At 42.9% G+C, this 22,838-nt stretch overlaps 1 protein-coding gene across 1 annotated transcript in view; it reads left to right on the top strand.

Annotated features, from left to right (window-relative positions):
• The window catches only part of ADAMTS9 (ADAM metallopeptidase with thrombospondin type 1 motif 9), a gene marked incomplete at its 5' end in the record, with an annotated part of 164,561 nt that overhangs the window by 60,489 nt on the left and 81,234 nt on the right, over positions 1 to 22,838 (top strand). The window contains 8 exons of the mRNA XM_080913845.1: positions 4,532 to 4,742; positions 5,219 to 5,383; positions 7,305 to 7,469; positions 13,687 to 13,806; positions 16,748 to 16,852; positions 17,019 to 17,186; positions 18,787 to 19,044; positions 22,485 to 22,646. Of these exons, the coding sequence (XP_080769971.1) occupies positions 4,532 to 4,742; positions 5,219 to 5,383; positions 7,305 to 7,469; positions 13,687 to 13,806; positions 16,748 to 16,852; positions 17,019 to 17,186; positions 18,787 to 19,044; positions 22,485 to 22,646 (1,354 nt within the window). The remainder of the gene's footprint in view (positions 1 to 4,531; positions 4,743 to 5,218; positions 5,384 to 7,304; positions 7,470 to 13,686; positions 13,807 to 16,747; positions 16,853 to 17,018; positions 17,187 to 18,786; positions 19,045 to 22,484; positions 22,647 to 22,838) is intronic.

Raw genomic sequence — 22,838 nt, forward strand, 5'->3', positions numbered from 1 at the left:
TATCAGAGCAGAGAGCATGGCTGCAGGTAGGCCATATTCTGAATCTTAGGTATATGTGTGTGTGGTGGGGAGCTGGCATGGTCTTTTGAACATCCCAGTGACACACATCTTTCAAAACAGTCACACTCATTCCGGCAAGGCCACACCTCCTGCTCCTTCTCAAGTAGTTCTGCTCCCTGTTGACGTTCAAATAAATGAGCCTATAGGGGGCATTCTTATACAAACCACTACAACTATAGCATACATTGTATCATTATTTTATATATAAAAATATTAAACCTGACTGCTGTTATGCAGATTGCTTACAATCACATGGCTAACATGGCAGCCGGGGCTTAGATGGGGCCCATCCGATGGGAGAGGCTGTACTCTTCAGCTCTGGGAGAAAACTGCTTCCATTCCCCCGTTGTTAGTACTATAGAATGATAGTCACATAACCCATTCTGTGCTCCCACATATCACTCTCTACCAGAGTTTGTCCTTCCTCATCCATTCCTCCATACTGGGATTCCACTGTCTGACTCGGACTGGGGCTATTCTCATTCTGAATGATACGTGCATTTCTGTAGTTCGCTACCTCGAACATTAAACCTCCTACTTTTACAGTGGCAAAGAAAATGACTCTGTACAAAGCATTTCAAGAAACAGAATGTGTAAAAGCAAACAAATGATATTAAATAATCCTATTCTGAACTTATCCAGCAAATATTCTTTTAAAAGAGGAGTTAATGTTTGTACTGTTCCTTCCAAGAACCAAACAAATACCTTTTTCTCTTTGAGCAGTCTCAGTGCAAGTTACAGTTCAGGGTGTGATGGTTCTGGTTTACTCTGCAGTAGACTCCGTTAAGCATGTTCTCACAGATCCTAAAGGCCAGTGCAGGACAAGCTAGACTCAACTCGGAAGAGTGTCACCTTAGGTTGCACAGACTGTCACAAGAGTGCTGCCTCTTTACTGGATGATTTATAGAGTGAGCTGACACTCGGCACAGTGGCCTAATGGTCTGTGTGGGAGGTAGGGAAATAGAGGCAGGGAGATTGACAGTTTGAAGCCGGCCCAAGCTACAGTGTAAGACCTTGTCTCTCAAAAGCCACAAGTCTAGGATGCAGCATGGACAAGCTGCTGAGGCCTGGGGTCTGCTCATAACCAACACTTGCTGATTAAATAGTACACACTCTGATGGCTGTTTATATTCTTATCATAATACCAGGTAAAGCTTCGGCCTGAATTCTTTTCCTGATCAATAGCAGGTCAATTCTCTAAATTCCCCATTTAGAGTCAACTTTTAAAAACTCCTTTTTTTTTTTTTTTTTTTTTTTTTTTTGAAATGCTGCAGAGACCCAGTGGGGGCAAGAGCTGGAAGCACAGAACTAATGGCAAAGGCAGTTCTGATTGCAGAGGAGGAGAGAGGACTCCATCTCTGTCTTCTCATGGAGGCAGCAGATCAGTGTGGAGGGAGTAAAAAGGAGAGCTTAGCTTAAGAGCCACAGAAAGGGGCAAGCTTACGCTCCTGCTTGGAAGTCAGCTACAGACGGTGCTTAGACACATCTCTCACTACTGGCTGCTTACTGGCTGTTGGGAAAGTTGGAGTTCCCCGCTAAAATATGCAGACACAGCCAAGCCTAAGGAAGATGCACTGTCCCTCTTGCCCATCTGACAATCCATCTAAGCAAAACTCATGCTGTGAGCACAACTGAGAGTCCAGAACAGAGAGTCTGGTTGGTTTCTCTGAGGCATGTTTCCGGATCACTAGTCAGACGAAGCAAGTCTTAGGCTGTGTATTTGAGAAGCCTTCCAAAAGATCGTCTTCCTCATATGGAAGAGGTTTGTGATACTGATGAACAGATCTACAGGGTAGAAATCCATTTCTTCTCAGAATCATTTATCAGCCCCATATCTACTCCTGCACATGTGTAACACTTATTTCTTGATTCTCACTTATTAACTTATTGGAACGGGTTTTGTTTTACTTTTTCGGTGTTGGTAGCGGAACACAGCCGTTTTGACTACTGGGCAAGAGCTCTACCATTGAAGTACAGTCTTCAGATTTCTGAGGCAGAAGTTCTCTCTGTAGCTCATGCTGGAGTTAAACCCACAGCTCGCCAGCTCCTACTTCCCAAGATACACATACAGTTGACTAGAAAATACTTTCCTGAAATATAATAGTTAAAAATAATAATAGCATTTTATCTCCCATAAAATGGACTATGAGCGCATCATACTGAAGAGCAGATCACTGTCCAGAAAGCATATAGAGTAAATTATCTATCATTTGGAGTTTGATTGTTTTTATAGATTCCTCTTGGGGATCTCTGCTTGGCCCTGGGAATTATGGGATGCCAGGGAAGTGACTTTGGCCGCTGAAGTGCAAAGTGCTTTCTTGTCAGGACATCTCCCTCCTTTCCCCAGATGGTTTATAACCTTCCACAGGGAAGTGACAGTGGAGGCATAATGAGGTAGCCAAAAATCAAAATGCAGATGAAAGTTCCAGATGCCTCTGTTGATGGAGTTCACTTTTTCTTTCTTTTTTTTTTTTTTTTTTGCCTCACTTCCTGTAGGAAGTGACAGTTTGCTCCAGCTGGCCTGTGGCAGGATGAGATAAAGCATGAGTTTATAAGGCCTCATTTACTGTGTTAGAACAAAATCTCCCTGACGCTATTTCTGTGTAATGGAAAATCACAGCCCACTGTCCTTGCCCATGGTCAACTCTGACCTACTTTTGGACATTACTTAGAAATTCCTTGATAAGTGTGTTGGCTTCTTTCCCGACTCCTCCCCGGACAGGTGTGTAGGAGTGAACTGTTAGAACACTGAGAAGGGCCACATTACCCACTTGCTGAGATGAAGAGAATTAACAATGGAAAATAAAATCTTCTGGAGATTAAAAAAATAATTATCTTTTTTTAGATTTGCAAATACATTTCAAAATCCCTGACTTAAAATTTTGAATTAAACGTTTTTTATTTATGTTTTAAATTCAAGCATTTTGGACTCTGTTCCTGTTGCATTATTAAAAAAATTAGAGTAGTCATTAGTGTTGTGTGCCTGCTGTGTGTCAGAAGGATGCGTTATGAATATCAGGGATATAAAGCTGGCAAAGTCTTATGGATTCAAATCTAATTTTAAAAGTGCATAGTGGGAGACAACTCAGTTGTAAACTGCTTCTGCAAGCACAGGACCCACATTTAAAATGTCCAGTGCAATGCTGTGGCTGTGTTACCTCAGAGCTGGGGATAGAGTGGAACCCGCAGGGCAGAAGATGGTTCTTGGTCAACCAGCCTAGCAAAACCTGAGATTCCCAGGTCTCAGTGACAAAGCCTGTTTCAGAAAATAAGTAAGACTGGTAAAATAGTTTGGAGGGTAAAGGCACATGCCCCCAAACTTCATGATATTAGTTGGATCCCTGGAACCAAATGGTGGAAGGTGAAAACTCTACTCTGACTTCCACATGTGGTACACACACACACACACACACACACACACACACACACACACACACACACACAGGATTAAAACAAAGTAAAAGGCACCAGAGAAACAATATCTTTAGTAGCTTCCACATGTACCCAAGCATATCTATACACATGCACACACATGGATATACAGGTTCACACATATATAAACACACACTGACACACATGTTCACACACAGTCACATATACACTGAAACACACAATTACACACACACCACACACACACACACAGAGAGAGAGAGAGAGAGAGAGAGAGAGAGAGAGAGAGAGAGAGAGAGGGAGAGAGTTTTCTCCCTTTAAGAAATTTCTAGCATTGTGTGTGTGTGCATGTGTGTGAGTGTGTGTAGTGTATACATACATGTACAAGGGTATCCACCTGCTTCCCAGAAGCTGTAGGAGGTCAGGTGTCCTGTTCCATCACTCTCTGCTTTATTCCTTAATAAGGATATGGTCTCTTATTAATCCTGAAGTAGAGCTGATGGCCACCCCCTGAAATTTAGTCTTTACTCCAAAAATAACAACAATAGTAATAATAATAACAATACGCTTAGTAAGTACACTTGAATTTTTAAATTATGCTCCATATTAGTTATTCCTGTACGATTATCAGAATAGTCTCACTTCCAAGTGGAGACAAACTAGAAAAGAGCATTCCACAGGTGAGTTTTCCAAGAGCAGGCGTAAGGAGCCAAGCAAAATGCTTCATAGAAAAATTGTTGTGCTTACCTCCCTGAGTCCCCGATTTTGTTTGTTTGTTTGTTGTTGTTGCTTTTATTTTTGTTTTCTTTCTGCTGCTTGAATTTCAAACTAAATGTACCAAGAGATTCTTCACAGAGGTAGCATTTCTGGCTATGGTTCTGTGACTTCCATGTATGTTGGCAGCCCATGAAAAATACACAGATACATTGGCTTGAAGTTGGATTGTAACTGGCTGTGACTTTGAGTTTTCAGCATGTTTGAATTAAGAAAGAAAGACCTCAGCTTTCCTAAGAGTTGGATGGGACAACTGTATTTAACACAAATGTTGGTTTTCTACCATTTTTTTTTTTTTTACATTTAGGTGGCACATTGCCAGCAAGAGCGAATGCAGTGCCCAGTGTGGCTTGGGTTACCGTACTTTAGACATCCACTGTGTCAAATACAGCAGGGTGGATGGGAAGACGGAGAAGCTGGATGACAGTTTTTGTGGCAGTCAACCCAGACCAAGCAACCAGGAGAAATGCTCAGGAGAATGCAGCACTGGGGGATGGCGCTATTCCGCCTGGACCGAAGTAAGTTGGTTCTCATATGAGAGGCTCAGATACCAAGTCTGATGAGCTGACTGTGGCTCCTTCTGGATTGTGTCAAGAAACTCATTTAAATTGCATGGAGAAAAAAAAAAGATCTGTCATCTGCATTGCCTGGCTAAGGCAAGCTCTGCAAGGAAGACTCCCAAGGTTAATTTATAATGTCTGGCTTGAGTATAACATATTGACATCTTTAATGGTACAACTAATCAGCCAACCATCTTTTTGTCTTAGATTCCAATTTTGGTCTCAATTTTCCAGTAAGGTAACATAGACTTCAGTATAAACCTAATAATCAGCATTGAAAAAAATCGTCATAAATAAATAGAACTACCCTTGGTTGTGGCAGGGCATTTATTTCTTACGGGTTGAAAGAAACAGCATGGCCCTGACTTTCAGCATTCTTTATCAGGAACTTAGAAACGCCCTATTCTCTTTTATTTTATTTTTAATGATCACAGTGTTCGAAAAGTTGTGGTGGCGGTACCCAGAGAAGAAGAGCAATTTGCGTCAGCACCCGCAGTGACGTCCTGGATGACAGCAAGTGCACACAGCAGGACAAAGTCGTTGTGCAGAGATGCAATGAGTTCTCCTGCCCTCAGTGGAAAACAGGAGACTGGTCAGAGGTGAGAAGGGAGCCCTGGTTCCTAGCTCAGCTGATGCTTCCCGACTCCCCAGCATCTGGCAGAGGTGTAGACTGCTGTACAGTTCTTCCATCTCACACTCCCACCCTGAGGACTAATGACTCTGATTCTCCATTTACATCATGACTGAAATCCTTTATTCTCCCTGGGACCTCAGAGTCACCGGGGGCTCGGCGGGATCTCACAGTCCAGTGATTTCTGCTGTTGACTTTGACAGAGTGCTTCTCCCCTTCCCCCACTTTGAACTACAAATCGCTGGCTGGAAATTGAGGCTTAATTAAGTGTGAGGTTAAAATACTTTAGACATGAATCCAACAAAGAGGATTTCCATCTTCCTTGTCTTTGAAATAAGAGATTAGACCACCTGGCTTACACGTCCAGTCACATGGGCGCACTTGGTTAGGAGGAAGCCCAGGCTGCGTGTTCCAGAATAATGACTTCTCATCTCTTGCTTTATGAAGCCCCAAGGCAACCCCATTTGTGCCCAGTCTCTGGATCTTTGGATTCAGAATCCATCTTCACTACCGATGTAATCCAACATTGTTACAGGCCAGTGAGACCCTCAGCAAGAGGAATCCTTACTTCACCTCCTTCAGAGGATCCAAGTAGACGAGGAATAGATGTCCCTTATTAACTAGACAAGTCAGGAATGTGGGGAGGCCAAGTTGCCACGACAGCTCCTATACACACACCCTTACATTACCCCACACCACACATAGCCAAGGGTGGTCTTGAATTCCTGATTTCCCAAGAGTGGGAATAGAGACATGTACCATCATGTCTGACTTCATCAACAACTGAACACTAAAATATTAGCTATTTAAGTTAAATGTGAAACTGCAGTCTTCAATCATATTTTCAAAAATCAAGAATTCAGTGCTTAACCTACTGGGATATATATTGAATAAATACTGAACGTACTTGATTATCCCAACACTGAGTTAACACTCAATACTCTTGGATAAATGGTCTGGAAAGGAAAAAGGTAAAAAGTTGAAAAAACCATTTGCTTATTTTAGTTTGCCTTCTGTGCTCTTTAGGCATTTTTTAATTTTTCCAAAATGAGTCCAAATAGTAATGATGTTTATATATATTTATTTAACATTTTTTTCTTTTTTGAGAATGTCATATACTACTACTGTACATGCTAGACACTTTAGCTTCTCTAGGTCAGAATTATTGTTATGCCCATTTTATAGATGTAAATATTGAGGCACAGAGACACTGTGACTTGATTCTAGAGATGAACAAGTTGATGGGGCTTTTAATTCTTCACACTGAACCTCTGTGATGGAAAATCCCAACTACTGATTATTTCTCAGAGCATGGTACTCTGGTGTTTTTTGTGTTCAAATCTAGCCATAAGACCTCAAATATGAAGGGAATAAAAGATAATAATTCAGGGGGAAAAGGAGAAGAAGGAGCTGGGGGGAAGAGTGGAAGGAATGGGGGTGGGGCACAGCTATCGGGAGCAATATGGGTGAAGCACAATGAGAATCCTAATGAAATCGAGTAAGAACCCAGGAGGAGGCTGGGGATATAGCTCAGCTGGAGGAGCACTTGCTCCACATGCAGCACAGAGCCCTGGGTTGGATACACCTACAGTGACAGGAGTCAGGCAGTAGAGGCAAGAGGATCGGAATGTTCAGTGATGGCGAATCGGAGGCCATCCTGGACCTCAGGAGGCCGGGCCAGGATAAAAAGAAAGAGGGAAAGGAGAAAGAGGAAAGAACGGGAAGAAAGGAAGTGACGTGAACACTGCATGTGCTTTGCTCATTGCTGCCCAGCAGCGGGGAGGGGCTGGGTGTGGGAAGAGGCCACCTGCTCTCATTAGAGAACAGCCCCCACAGGCCCCAGCACATTGATCAGAGACAACCCCGATGGCCTCTGTTTTTCATTCCAGTGCTTGGTCACCTGTGGAAAAGGACATAAGCACCGCCAGGTCTGGTGTCAGTTCGGGGAAGATCGATTAAGCGATAGAATGTGTGACCCTGAGGCCAAGCCGGATCCCATGCAGACGTGTCAGCAGCCAGAGTGCGCAGCCTGGCAGGCGGGTCCCTGGGGACAGGTATTTTGAATGATAAGATTCTTAACTGCATTCTTTTCCCCCTTATCTGGAGAGGGGCATTCCAGCAGTGGGGTTTTACAGCCCCGCGCGCTGGGTGACTTGGCCAGTGCTGTACTTCAGTGCCTCCAGGTCCAGGACTTGGAACTCAGCGGCCTGCTGTCCTGCGAGGCTTCCAGGGTTACCTTGCCCTGCTGGAGCTGATTACTCCAGTTACAACTCCACGTGCAGGTTTTCACCCTGTTCTAAGCTGCACACAAGTATTTAAACAAATTCACAACAGACGCGGCATCTGGCAGATGTAATCTTTCCTGGCACGAGCCTCCGTGGGTATGCCGTCCTGCCTGCCAGCTGATTTGGACCAGAGGGTCTGCGCTGTGCTTGGGAAGGGATGTTTTGGCTGCCAACGAGAGGAATCCAAAAACTCACCTCTCATAAATAAGTGAGATTCTTCAAATGTAGTCAGATCAAAGGGGTCCAGCATTATAACCATCAGGTTGAGAATCTTTTCCCAGTCTTCTAGTGTGTAATGGGTTCCACATCTACCATTTCAAAAGGAGAGAGTGCACGTCCCTTGGGTCCAGTTTGCTGTTGGAATCTAGTCTTTCCTAATATAGAAGCAAGCAAGTGCCTCGTACTATTTAAGCAGCACTCCAAGTTCCCAGTAGAAGTGGGACAGCTGCCCGCTGTCACTTATGCAATCTGTTGAAGAATGACCCCTCCGCTCTGACAGCCACAGCCACTCCTGTCCCTTAGCCTCTGTCTCCATTTTCAAACTTGTATGCAATACATAGGCAGCTTTACAACCGTGTCTCGGGCTTCCTCGTCCTTACTGATAGTGTTCTGCAAATTCGTGTTATTACGTTTTTAAAACTTAGTGTGTGGAGGCGGGAGGTGGGAAGTGGGAGAGAGAGCAAGACATCTGTTCTGTACCTGTGGAGGCTAGAGGACAACTTACAGAGCTGGTTCCTCCCTCCACCAGGTGGGTCCTCAGGACTCAACTTGGGGACAAGCACCTTTACCCATGGAACCACTTTCAGACCCCCTACTGTCACTCCAGAATCTTCTGCTCCAGAGGATGCCCCAGTCCAGTGGCAAATCATGTCTAAACAAGGAAAAGGAGCCTTTTATCCTCCCAGACAGTGTTTCTTATTGGTCCAAATATCTATAGCATGTCCTAACTAATGAGCGAGTGTTAACCTTGTGCTTACTGTCTGTCAGGAAGTGACATCATGTCTGCCACAGCTGACAGACCAGGTTCTCATTCATCCTTTGCCCATCTCGTTCTAACTAGTCATGCAATTTAGGCAAACACTAATTTTTAAGATGTTATTAAACAATCAAAAAAACTCATAAGAAAAATTTCCAAACTATGAGCTAGCAAAAAAAAAAAAAAAAAAAATCAAACACACTGCTAACTGAGCACAGAATTAAACACACACACACACACACACACACACAGACAGACAGACACACACACACACACACACACACACACACACATTTTTAAGCCTTGCATTGGAATTGTATTCTGCCTATATCTTTGATTGAATAGAAACACACAGGACATAAAACAGTATCTGAAACAAATTGGTGTTATTCAGTGTATTCATGTTTTATGCCCTTGATCTACTTGCAAACTATTTCCAGCACCCCAAAGGAAACCCTATATACATTCAGCAATTATTTCCCACCCCCATTTTCGCTGGCTTCTGGAAACCCCCCAGTTTGTATTTGGTGTCTGTGAATTTGCATAAGCTGGACTTTTCATAAGCATGTAACAGGCATCCTCTGTGGCTGGCTTCATTCACACCCCACAAGGCTTTCCCACCTCATCTGCCTCCTGTCAATGTCTGAGTCCTATCCCATTGTGTGGAGGAGTGTCTAAAATAGATAATTGGATTCTTCCCACACTTTGACGACTATGAAGTGTGCTGGCATAAATGAACACATATCTATTTTAGTGCCCAATGACACTTATTTGGAATCTGTTACCCAGGAATATAATTGCTGGATCTTATAGTAATTCTGTGCTTAGGTTTTTAACTTCCAAGTGGCTCTCCATGGAGGCTGTACCATTTTCCATCCCTCCTAGCACTATATAAACAAATATACAATTTCTTTCATATCATTGTCAACAGTTACTATTGCCTGTTTAAAACTGTAACCCTGTGCTGTCTCGGTACGGTGTCTGTTCTTACTTCCCTAACAGTAATGGATGTTGATTAATCGGCCATGTGTTTGTTACCATTTGAGTATCTTCTTTGGAGAAATATCTAGTCAAACTTCTTGTCCTATCTGACCTGGGGAGTGGCTCTGTAGGCAGAGTGTTCTTCTAGCATGAACCAAGTCCTGGGTTCATCCCTAGCATAACACATACACTAGGAATGCTAGTGTATACCAGACATACGCCGGTATATGTCTGTCATTAGGAGATGGAGGGAGGACCAGAAGTTCAGAGTTAACTCTGCTGACATAGACAGGGTAAGGCCAGCCTGAACTACATGGAACTCTGTCCAAGCCTTTCCCCCACTTTCCCCACAATCTGTCTACCCAGTACCATTCCTTTTCCTAGTCTCATCCAACTGTTTAAAGGTCGGGATGCTGCGATGTTATTTGAGTTCTGTACACATCCTGGGTACATATCCTTAAAACTCAGATGTAGCATTTACAAATACTTTCTTCTCTCCCATTTGTTGCTTTTTAAAACTCTGCTGATCATGTCCTTTGATGGACAGATGTTTTTCATTCAGGCAGTGTGCAATTTATTTGCTCTTTTGTTGTCTTTGCTTACAGTATCATAGTGAACAAACCATTGGCAGATCCAATAGCACGAATGCCCTTTTTATTTTTAGAGTTAAAATAGTTGGAGCTATTGGTTTTAGACAACTGATGCATTGTGTGTGTGTGTGTGTGTGTGTGTAGTGGGAATCTGGCTTCACACATGTGGGTAAACAGCTGTAAAAGAGACTTTCTCTGTTAACAGTAGGCACACCTGTCACAAAGCCACTAGAGCATAATAGACATCAAAGGCTGTTTCTGGACTCGGAACTCTGCCCCACTGCTCAAACTACCTGTCCCAATGCCAGAGTGAAACCATTACAATTCCTTTCAAAAATGGGACTGGAAAACATGAGTCCTCTAACTGTATTTGTTTTCTATATTTGTTGGTGCTTGGAATCTCTTCCCATTTCATATGAACTTTTTGTGTGAACCAGTTTGTATTCATGCTTTACAAAGGCCATGTGATCTTTTTCATTGGGTTTGAGTGGACTCTAGATCTGTTTGGGGAATATTGACAACTTTTAGCCTTATTTTACAGTAAATAAGTATCTTTCAGTTTATTTAAGCCTTTTAATTTCTTTACTCCTTTAGAGATTTTAATCGTAGAAGTCTTTCACTTTAATGGTTACATTTTTTTTCTGATGTTTTTATTCTTCCAGATATTCGAAATGCACTTATTTTCTTAATTTCCCTTTTGGTTACTTTTGATGATTTGTAGAACACATCATCACCATCATCATCCTTTCTATTATTATTGTTATTTCATTTGGTGTCTAGAAACTGCTAGATTTGAGTGTTAGCTCTGGTGGTTTCCCTGTAAGATTCTTTGAGATGTCTGTGTTTGTTGTGATAACGTCTGCAGATAGGCAAGGCTTGGCTTCTCTTTCCAATCTGACTTTTACCTCTCCCTGGTTTATCTCCAGCTAGACCTCCAGTGTGCTCAGAATAGTGAAGGTTACAGGAGACATCCTTTTCAGGTTCCTGACCTCAGAGGAGAAAGCCTTTCCTACTGTGTAGGAAGCATGTGGAGGGGTGTTTTACCACACTGAGGAAAGACCCTATTACTTGTTTTGTGGGTAGATTTGCATGAAAAGGTGCTTTTTTTTTTTTTTTTTTTTAATTTGCCAAGTGACATTGTTTTCAATGTCATGATCATAGGTCTTTTTAGGCATTTTTTTTCTGTTTTATCTCCTTAGATGATATATTTCATTAATTATTTTCTTAAATTTCAAGTCATCCTTGCATTCCTGGGTTAAATTCCAAATGACTACAACCCATTTTATGTTTCAAGATTTAATTGCTAGTATGTACTTGAAAGATTTTGTATCTTTATTTACAAGAGATATTTGTCTATATTCCCCAACACACACACACACACACACACACACACACACACACACACACACTTTTGATATTGATATCACTGGTCCTATGGGATAAGTTCTCAAGAAATAACTGAAGGTTGTTTCAATATTCTTGCCTAGAATGCTCTTTGCATTTTTAATAAGAGACAAGATATTTGGTTCTTGGGTATTTAGGTGCTGACCTTGTGGAAATGATCCCTCTTCAATATTTTGGAAGTGTTCCTTTGAATATTTAGTAGCATTCGCTTGAACTTTATTGGAAAATTTTTATTATTGAGTCAATCTCTTTTTATAGATATATTCATATACTTATTTCTTCCCAGTCTTTTGGAATTGGGATTGAACCTAGGCCCTCCTGAATGCCAGTCATGTGCTTTCCCACCAAGCCACACCTTCTGTCCTATGGGTTTTTGTTTTAGTCTCTAACTCGTTCAAGTCTACTGTGGTATTTATTACTTATAGGGTTTAGCTTGCTCTTCCTTTTCTTCCTTAATGATCTTTCTTTTAGTGGCCAAAGAGCCACTAAAAACCATGGAGTCTGATTTGCATTGGTCATCTACTCCTAAGTACAGAGAATGACTCGAAGTGTGATCGATATATCCAGTGTCACTCCACTGAAGACAACTGAACTTAAACAAAGTCACCAAATAATAGAGGACAATACCCTAACTAGACACCAAATGCTATCAAATTAAAAGCTCCAGTACCAAGGATGTGTTACGTCTTTTTGCGTCATTGGTCAAAGGGTCCCATAGACATCACCACCACTATTACCATCACCACCCCAGTACTACAGGGTATTGTCAATGCTATAGGTTACCCTCCACAATGCTATAGGTTACCCTCCACAATGCTATAGGTTACCCTCCACAATGCTATAGGTTACCCTCCACAGCTTGAAGGTAAGCTCCTATTGCTAGTAAGGCTATTGTTTTGAAATCGTTCTTCTTGTGTAGCCATTGCTGCGATCCATTTCCCTGTGCACCCTGCTTCCACCTCATCTCTCCAGTTCTCTTCTGCTTCTCTCTCTTTCTCCCCAGAGTATTTTCCAATATCCCGGCGATTTGTCCTCTGACATAGTACTTGCTTAATTAATCCAGGAAATTTATCAATTCCCACACAGTGGTAAACTTTCCAGGTTTGCTTTTGTTACTGTCTCATTTCACTGTGGTCAGAGGAGATATGTCCCTTGTTATCTTATCAATGTACTGATGCTGACTGTGTGGCCTCACTGGTGGCCCATCTTGAAACAATGTTACATGTACATTGAGATGAATGCACAGTGTGGTTGCAAGAGTAGGAGCTGTCTTGATCCTTTGTTACCCAATTGGGCAGATTCTTTCTTCATTAAGTGCTTGTCTACTTACTGCAAGTTTTAAAGTTACTATCATTAAAACCCCAGTTAATAGTTAACATAACGGTTGTTGCTGGATTAGTGACTTTTCCAGTGCAGGGATGGATTCTTTCAACATCTTCTGCTGCCTTACCCATAGGATTCCCTCGTACATCCCTTTCCTTGGCCTGTACCTCTGGCAGAGTGCCTTGCAGCAACTGTATTGATCTCTGTACTATCTGTATGCTGTGATATATTTAACTAACATTTGACTATTGTATATGTAGGTACTTTTCAATATCTTGTCTCCTTCTTGCTAATAACTCTGCAAAAAGCATCCTATGCAGAAATATTGATACAACTTTCAGTGATTTGCTGAGACTTATTTCCCAGAAGCTGACGATCACAGAGGTCTACGAAATACCTATTAGCCAGGATACCCTAGCAGGTAGCATTCTGACAGCTATGGAGATGTGCTTCTCCTCCTCTTGGAGCTCATGATCAAGAAGCTAAACCCTTACAAGTGTAACTCCAATAGCAGACAGACAAAATTCTAAGCGTCATTATAATAACTGACCAGTGTAGATTGTGTGAGGCAAGATGACATAGTTTTACCAAATCTGTCCGTGCCAGCCCTGAGGTCCACTGTGACAGACGGACTTTTCTCTTGGAGGATATCATGAGGTGTGTGTATGAAAGAAAGGGTTTGGTGACATTTCGTTTTGTTTCATTCTCTCAGTGCAGTGTCACTTGTGGACAGGGATACCAGCTAAGGGCAGTGAAGTGCATCATGGGGACTTACATGTCAGTGGTCAATGACAATGACTGTAACGCAGCAACTAGGCCAACCGACACCCAGGTGAGTCTCCTGTTTCAACTCAGGCATTGGTTTTGGGCCATAAAGTCCCAAAATCTCACTGGTTCAGACAAAATCAAAACATTTCTATAGAGAACTCCATAGGCTGAAGAGCTTGGGTATGGGATGACCTGGGCATTACTTCTTATTTTCTCTGTTTAGAATCTAACTTCTTTTTTTTTTTTTTTTTTGTTTTTTTTTAAGTTGTTTTAAGTATCTGTAGATTAGTGTTTCATCGAATAGCAAATATTAGTTGCCTTTATCTTGAACTTGGAAATCTTACACTATTTATTTGAAGATTCCCCAGGAGTTTAGGCTTAAGTACAAGAACCTGTGCCACTCAAGCCACTCTGGGGCAACTCTTAAGACAAACAGCAAACTTTGCAGGGCCTTGTGAGCTGGAGGCTGCTCTTAAAACGGCAGAGTGCTGGGGGGGACAGTAGGTAAATCTTCACAAGTCACCACCTAGAACGCCACCGTTTATCTCGTTCACCATGCTCACCAGGTCACTGACACCTGCACGCATCTGTGGTGTCTCCTCAGCTCTGTTAACAAGGTCAAGTGTGAAGCTTGGCATCTGGCATAGTGAGAGAGCACACACATGCCAGCAGGTGCTATAACTTACAGCTCCATTGACTGCTTTGTCTCTTGTTTCTGATGGCAGAAAGTGACAGAGACACTAACAAGTTGTAGTTGGTTCACTGTGAATAACACCTGAAGGTGAATATTTGAAAATTATTTTCTGTTTCTGTAAAAAAAAAAAAAAATGCTTCAGTAGTGTACGGTCTCAGGCAGCCGAGGCTGGCTCCGTTTTTTTGTAGCTAAGAACAATTTTGAATTTCTGATCCTCTTGCCTTCTACTTCTTGAGTTGTGAGTGTCCTACAGGTCGCCTTGGTTCAAGCAGTCCTGAGTTTTAAACCTAGGTTCTCATGCATACTAGCCAGAATTCTACCCACTCAGCTATATCCCGCCTGCACCTCATCTCCTAAACACCCACACATTAAATATAATTCAGTGACACACTTCAACTATCTTTTTCAGCAATTATAGTCATCCTTTGGCAGTAGGTTCAAAAGTTGAACAAAAAAATCAATAGAAGTCTATTATTAGAACCAATTGTCTATATGAAATCTGAGATAATTGTCAGTTTAATGTCATTGGTAAATTTTTGCTACATAGCTTGCAACTCAAAAAAGTGTCTAACTGTGCACAGAAATGCAAATATCTGCACATGCATGAGTGCTCGCTCGCACACACACACACACACACACACACACACACACAGGTTTTCCCTTTAGGAGAGTATGGTGTTTCCCAAGCTCACTGTTCTTTGAGTGAGCATGTTATCATCTATATCAAGAGAAGGTTTGAGTTTGCATAACAGATTTGATAACTACTAAAGATAGATTTAAGCCAAGTCTTTACTCAGCACTCAATGCATTTTTTTTAAAAAGGCCTTGAGCAGCCAATGGGCTGTCTTCAGTTGGGTGCATTTCACTACATGTCACTGATGGATAAAATTCACAAAGGGTGAATATACTGATGTTCATCATATTATCAATTAGCCTAATAAGTGGTATAACTCTACTAACTTTATTTTTTATTAAAATGTTAAAAATTACATGGGAGGTTTGCGGGACAGGGAATTGACTCAGTTGGGAAATTTTTTTTCTGCACAAGCGTGAGAACTTGAGTTCAGTTCCCCAGTACTCATGTAAAAGCTGGGCATTGGGGTGAGTCTCTGTAATCCTGAGGTAGGAGGGAGAAATAGGTGTATTCCTGGAACTCATGGGCCAGTAAACTTATCCAATCAGTGAGCTGCACTTTGTGTGAGAAACCCTGTCTCTAAAATTAAGGTACCAAGTTATTAAGAAAGACGTCTGGCCTACACAGGCACACACACACACACACACACACACACACACACACACACACACACACACACATACGCGAGTGCATTTAGTAGTTCATCCCAAGAAAAATGTCAGTCTTTACATCAGTGAAATCTTAGTAATTCCCTTAGCAATTTTAATGGGATTTTTCTCATTCTAGACTGTTCATTTATCCATAGGCTCCTACATGCAAAGCCTATGTACAAATGTTGACTTTTTGCAAAAGTCCCCTGGGACTCTCTGGAGACTAGGCAAAGGAAAAGGCCATGCCATATGTAAAGTTTGAAGGCCACCAAACAGTGGTGACCTTCAGCCTCGGGCCCCAGCCCTTCTGCACCAAGTCAGCTGACTCCTGAGCCTTTGATAACTATGTATCAAACTCAGAGCTATGGGCAGCGCCTGCAGCTGGGAGTGATTATAAACAGGTGTACTCTTTTGTTTTCCACTCGGTAAATAAGAGTCTTGTATCCACCCACAGATGACTGAGTTCACTACAGCTATGTTCTCCGAGTGGTTGGGGGGCACTGTGAGAATTCCTACCCCTGGCCGGCAGAAAATTCCTTTTTATCAACGGTTGACCTTCAGGGCTCTGGGTGTTATCTTTAGGTGCCCCCTGGGAAAACAAGTTTAGGATTAGCAAATTCTGATTAGGAAACTACCTGAAACGTGAGAACACAATTTAGCCTGGAGAATATTTAAACATTAACAGTTAATAATTTTTAAATGTTATCCTGCTCTTTCCAGACATACACACCCCTTCACTGTGTTTCCTCTCCTTTCCTATAAGCAGGTGCTAAGCAGAGCTTTAATGATCATTAAGAAGACCCTGCCCTGTGTTAAGGCATCCAGAAAGGGATGCAGATCATATCCATCTTTGAAACTAAAGCAACTGGGGCTAAGAGAGGTCAGGGGCTAAGTGAGGCCACGGGCTTGTAGAAACAGGCAGAAATGGGAGTGTTTAGACTTCTCGGTGTGGTGTGCTCTTTTATCATAACTGTGTTTATGAACATGTGCTGCCTGGAAGGTAAATGTTTTCTCCTTTCATGTCTAGGACTGTGAATTACCATCCTGTCATCCTTCCATACCCGCCCTGGAACCAAGGAGAAATGCACACAGTGTACCCAGAACCCAGTGGCGATTTGGGTCTTGGACTCCAGTAAGAGCCGAACTAGGGGAAAAGTGGGGAGGTGTGCAGAGAAGAGAGGTTCTCTGACCTGACTATAGAAAGGTGGTTAAAAACTGATAAGAAACTGGACTAAGTGAAAAAACACTAGGAAGCCATTCGAAATGACATGTCTGTGTCCTTTCACTCCAACACCCAGTGCTCAGCCACTTGTGGAAAAGGTACCCGGATGAGATATGTCAGCTGCCGGGATGCGGACGGTTCTGTGGCTGATGAGGGTGCCTGTGCTACCTTGCCTAAGCCAGTAGCCAAGGAAGAGTGTTCCGTGACAGCCTGTGGACAGTGGAAGGCTCTAGACTGGAGCTCTGTAAGCACGAGTTTTGTGGGGTTGGATGGGATTGGAAGATGGGGGTGTGAGGATAAGGAGTTGGAGAGTCCATATTATGAACAGATAATATTCAGAGTTGGACATGATACTTAAATTACCCTACTTCACACATATGTATCTAGCTAGTCAAATGTCCAAGGAGTGCACATTTAAAACAGTATGTGAATCAGTACCTGTCATGCTGGGCTGACTGCAGATCTCAGTATGCAGAGGCACACCAGTACATAACTGACTTAGAGCGCCCCAAATAGTGGCAAAGAGAGGAAGCGGGCTAGTGGTCCTCTGACTTCGAGTCTGATTGTTCATGTATCCTGTGATCTCTCAAAGGCAGGTGTGTCCCTTGGTTCCCTTCCAGGAGTGTCATGGGTCCTTCTCACAGTGCTGTGAGCCCTGTCTTTTAGGGACACAATCACCATCTGTGAGAACTTTTATAAAAGCAGATGAACCTTTCTTCTGCCACCTTCCGATGTCAGCCCTTCAACACTCCCACAATCCAGGAAGTAGCTTAGGTTAGGTGAACAAGGAAGCTGTGAGAAAATAAGATTAATATTGCAGGACATTTCAAAACATATGTGTGAGATGGGGAGTCACAGAGCTACAGAGACTCAGACCTAGTCATTCATTGATTGCCTGAGTCAGAGCAATTTAAAGTCTGTGAGCCACATTTTTCTCTGCTCTTAAACGAAGAATGGGCCTAGGATATGGTTCAGTGGGTAAGAGCACTCTTGGTGCCAGCAGGACCTGAGTTTACACTCCTGGCACCACATAAAGGCTGGGCATGGTGGGCATGCTGGTACTTAGTGCCAGGGAGAGATAAACAGATTCCAAAGGATCCCCAGAGTTTGCTGGCTAGCTGAAAACTAAGAGTCTATGGTTTAGTGAGATATTTTCCCAAGGGAATGAAAAAAGGAATTATAGAAAGACAATGTTGATCATTCTCAGACCTGCACACACACACACACACACACACACACTGTTGGTGTGATTGAGATTATATTCTTTGGATGTTTAGCATCCAAGAGGTACTTAGCATCCAATAGGGACTCAACAAATGACAAACGCTCTCGCTTGAATTCGTGAAGCTGGGGGAGAAGAGCGTGACGGAGGCTGTGTGAGTGATGCCACAGCAACTGCATTCTCAGAATGGCCCTGAGCCGAGTGCTTCTTGGCTTGCTCAAGAATTTTAAGTACAGTATATCAAGAAAGAAAGAACAGCCAAGGCAGTCGCCAGAGGTTCTGTAATGAAAGCCCTAGCAAATCAACGAGGAGTTTGGATATTAGTCTACTGAGCTTGGAAGTCACCAGATGGGTGTGTGAGTTAAGGTGTAGTGGGTGGCACTGCTAAACAACACATATGTGGGGTGTGTCAAGTCCAAAGCGGAGGAGCCCAGCTGATAACTCTGACTTTAATTCTGGCAAGAGATATCCTGGGAACGGAAGGAAGCAATCAAGACTGATTCTAAGACCTTTAGCTGGATACCTGGGAAAATGTTCCGCCACCTGAAGAAACGGGTACTCAAAGACATAACTCTGACTCCCAAATGACAGTCCCCTCTTTCTTTCTAAATATCCAACATAGTGTTCCGTGACTTGTGGGCAAGGTAAGGCAACCCGACAAGTGGTGTGTGTCAACTACAGTGACCAAGTGATGGATCAGAGTGAGTGTGACCCGGATTATATCCCAGAGACTGACCAGGACTGCTCCATGTCACCATGCCCTCAATGGACTGGCTTGTCTCACCCATTTCAAAACGAGGACTTCCGTCCCAGGAGTGACAGCCCTAGCCGCACCCACGTGCTTGGAGGAAACCAGTGGAGGACAGGCCCCTGGGGAGCAGTGAGTATCCACCCTGCTTACCTCTCTCCAACTTGATAGTGTCTGGTGAAAAGCAGACTAGCATTGACTCTGAAGAGTTTTTCCTCCGAAAGATGGTTTGCAGTCAAGTGGGGTGAATGCCGATGGGCTCCCTGCAGTCCCAGGGAAGAGCCCCTTTGGAGGCCAGGGTTTCACTCCTGGGTGATGAGAAGGCCTGGAGGTGAGAGAGAGAGAGAGAGAGAGAGAGAGAGAGAGAGAGAGAGAGAGAGAGAGAGAGAGAGAGAGAGAGAGAGAGAGAGAGAGAGAGAGAGAGAGAGAGAGAGAGAGAGAGAGAGAGAGACTTTTCTGAAGAGTCATTCTGTTTTCTTTTCTTCTTAAATGTTTATTTGTACATGTGTGTGCCTGCCACTGCATGGTCCCTGACAATCAGACAGTGAATAGCTGCAGTGGATTCCCTCCCTCCACTGTGTGGGCCCAAGGATTGAAGTCAGGTTGTCAGGCTTGGCAGCAAGCAGGTTCACCTGAGGAGCTACCACGAGCTGAAGGGGAGTTCTTAATGGAGGCAGGTGTTTTCCTAGGTAAGCAAGCCTCAGTTTCCTCATCTACAAAAGTTAAGCACAGTCTGTGATTTCCGGTTAAATGAGATGAGGATGTAAAGGACCTTGTGCCTCTCCTGCTTCCGGATGAATCCAGACAACTGCTCCCAAACACCAAGGCCCTGAAAACGTTTAAGGTCAAAAGGAAAGAAATTGCATTTGGATGGTTTTAAACTGTAATGCTGGATACTTTTTCAAAAATACGCCATAGAATGCTAAGACATTTACTGGCGTTCCAAAGGGAAGGATGACAACGGATTCTGGAGGCCGAGCAGTTAGAGTGGGTGTTCCGATCCCTGGGAGTCTTGTTGGGTTCTTTATGTCTAGTTTCCCTCCAGTACCGCTAATTGTGTGAAGTTATTTCTGGGCTGAAAGGAATTACAAGTCTGCTGCTCCCCCACCGTGAGTGGGAATGCAGTGGAATTACTGAGGGTGAGTCCTGATGGAGTCCGTGTAGAGCTCTGAGTGTGACTGTTGTCTTTCTAACCCAGCACCTTCCCCTGCTCACCTCCCCCTCCTCTCCCATTTCTCCAACCCCCCCCCTCCCATTGAGGCAAGTTTTCAGTTCTAAAAAACTGACCAGTGATCAGAACCAGTGATTACTGAGTGCATCATGGTTTTTCCTGGTTTGAAACAACAACAACAAAGCGAGTAATTCAGAAGTCACAGGAGTTTGAGTATACTTTGATGATGTTATGAAAGGGGATTTTTGTTGTTGTTGTTTTTGTTTTGTGGGTTCTTTTTTGCTGTTGATGATGTTTGGTGTAGGGAGGGGTTTTGTTTTTGTCATTTAATAGTATTTTTATTTAAATCCATTTATAGGGAAGATGTGTTTGTTTCCAGTTGAATGAATCTGCCCCGAGATGGAGTCCCCAGTCAGGAAAGATTAGATCAGGAAAGAATATTATTTTCCTTATGATGCTTTTGGCTTTTCTCTTGTGTTTATTTTTATTTCTCTTTGTCTAAGTGAGCCTTCAGCTGTACAGTGTAATTTTTTATCTTTATTTTTCTTTTTTCTTTTTTTCTTTTTTTTTTTTTTTGCCTCATATTGTTTTGTCCCCTCTCTCCCTGGGGAATGAAATTTGCTCATACATCTTTGCGTTAAATATGGTGACTGGGTGACTGGCTTGTAACGCTGAGTGCTCCTTATGCTAGGGTGACAAGACTCATAGGTGACAACATAAAGGAATGAGACAAAACTGTACAAAATTGTACCTGGTGGGAAAAGCTTAAGGGATCTGGCCAGTCCATTTACAACATGCAGGACTAGTATTTTAAATTCTGCTCCTCAAAGCTATGAAGAGAATTGTTCTCTGTGTCTTTATTATATATTAGCTTGAAACTAAAACAAACAAACAAGCAAAAAAGCAAGTGGACTAAGAGTAAGTATATTGGAATCTTCAGAGAAAAAAAGGAAAAATTAGTTAGACAAAATACATGTAAATAGTTCCCAGACGTGACCAGTTGAACTAATGTCCTGCTCTAGGATTGAAAGGTGGAGGTTCTGCATAGGGTGTGTGCTACACTCTTTTTTTCTTTTTCATTTATTTATTTATTGCACACATGAGAGGAGATCAAAGGACAGCTTCCCAGAGTCAATTTTCTCTTTCCACCAAATGAGTTCTAGGAATCAAGCTAAGGGCCTTGGCTTTAGAGGCCACAGCTTTTACCTAAGACCATGCCATGTGCTATGAAAGGTTTTTAACTTTTTAAATCACTTATAAACTGACCAAGACAGGGGAGCAACTGTTATTTGCCAGCACCAAAACTGAGCTGTAGTCAAACACACTCAGCAACATTTTTTTTCACATCTTGAGATGGTGGAGGCACAGTCGTGATACTGGCTTTGAGAACTGGAGTGGTGGAGGGATGGATTTGGTATCCCCCATGCCTGCAATCCCAGAAGTCTAGAGGCCAAGGCAGGAGAATCGCACATGGGTCTGATACTAGCTTAGGCTACACAGTAGGAAACTTTCTCTGGAAACTGCAACCTAAAACTCAAACCAAACCACTCAGCTTGTTAACTGGAGAAAACTGCATTGCGTCAAAGACTCATTGAGTGTAAGCACTCCAGTCTTTCCTGGTCTCACTAGGTTAAAAAGGTGAGGAATTTCTGGAAAGAGAAACACTGCAATTGTAGGTTCACGTGAGAGCTGTGAGAAGTGTGTGTGGGAAACCACTGAACCACTGAAATGCAAACAACGGCCATTCAAGAACATTCCACTGAAACAGACTGAGAGATTTGTCAAGATGGAATTCAGTTGAGTTCATTGAGGAGGCGGAAAAACAAAGAAAGCATGCTCTACTATCACCAGCCACTGAAGTAGACAGGTTCCTGTGACAAAGCAGGGGTGGGGGCGAGGGGGATAGTTGCCTATTGCCTAATTCTAAATGACATTCTGTGGTACCATTATGGAGTCACTGAAGGAGTTCATATGCAAGTTCGATTTCCATAATTGGCAGTTTATTAAGTATGGGTGAACCACTGTGTTGAAAGAGACTCAAACATTGGTTCTAGAAGCTCTTGACATGTTGAAAAATGTCCACAGCTGGGACACTGTTGTCCATCTCAGAGATGAGGACAGACATGGGTGGACAATGAACAGGACTGCATAGAGGACTCTAAACATAATCACTCACTGCAGCTGAACCCCGCTGACAGCCTGGAGAATGTGAAGGGAGCTCCCCTCTACCATTCAGGCATTTGCATATGTGTACAAAATAAACAGCTCCACCTTGGGGGAGTACCCAGGCTCTACTAACTTTCTTCACTGTGAAGACTTCAGGGCACCTCTGTGGAGCTGATTTATGTGTGGGTAGGAGGCAGGTGATGCTGAGGATAAATCTGCTGCTGTGTGTGCTCAGTGTTCTAGTACCTGCGCTGGAGGCTCCCAGAGGCGAGTTGTGGTGTGTCAGGATGAAAACGGATACACAGCCAATGACTGTGTAGAGAGAATCAAACCGGATGAGCAAAGAGCCTGTGAATCTGGCCCATGTCCCCAATGGGCTTACGGCAGCTGGGGAGAGGTAAGAGCAAACTGTCTGTCTGTCTGTCCTTTGTTGCCTGACTGCTATTGTTTAAGTTTTCGTTCTTCAGAACCAGACCTAGAAGCTTCTCAGATCTCTGTCTGTTCCATCCTTTTTAAATGCACTTACTAGTAAGGAGAGAAAGCTTGAATCTATAAGTGGTGGGAAATGAGGAAAGATTGTGCAAAGATC

The sequence above is a fragment of the Micromys minutus genome, assembly GCF_963924665.1.
Source record: "Micromys minutus genome assembly, chromosome: 3".
Lineage (NCBI taxonomy): Eukaryota > Metazoa > Chordata > Mammalia > Rodentia > Muridae > Micromys > Micromys minutus.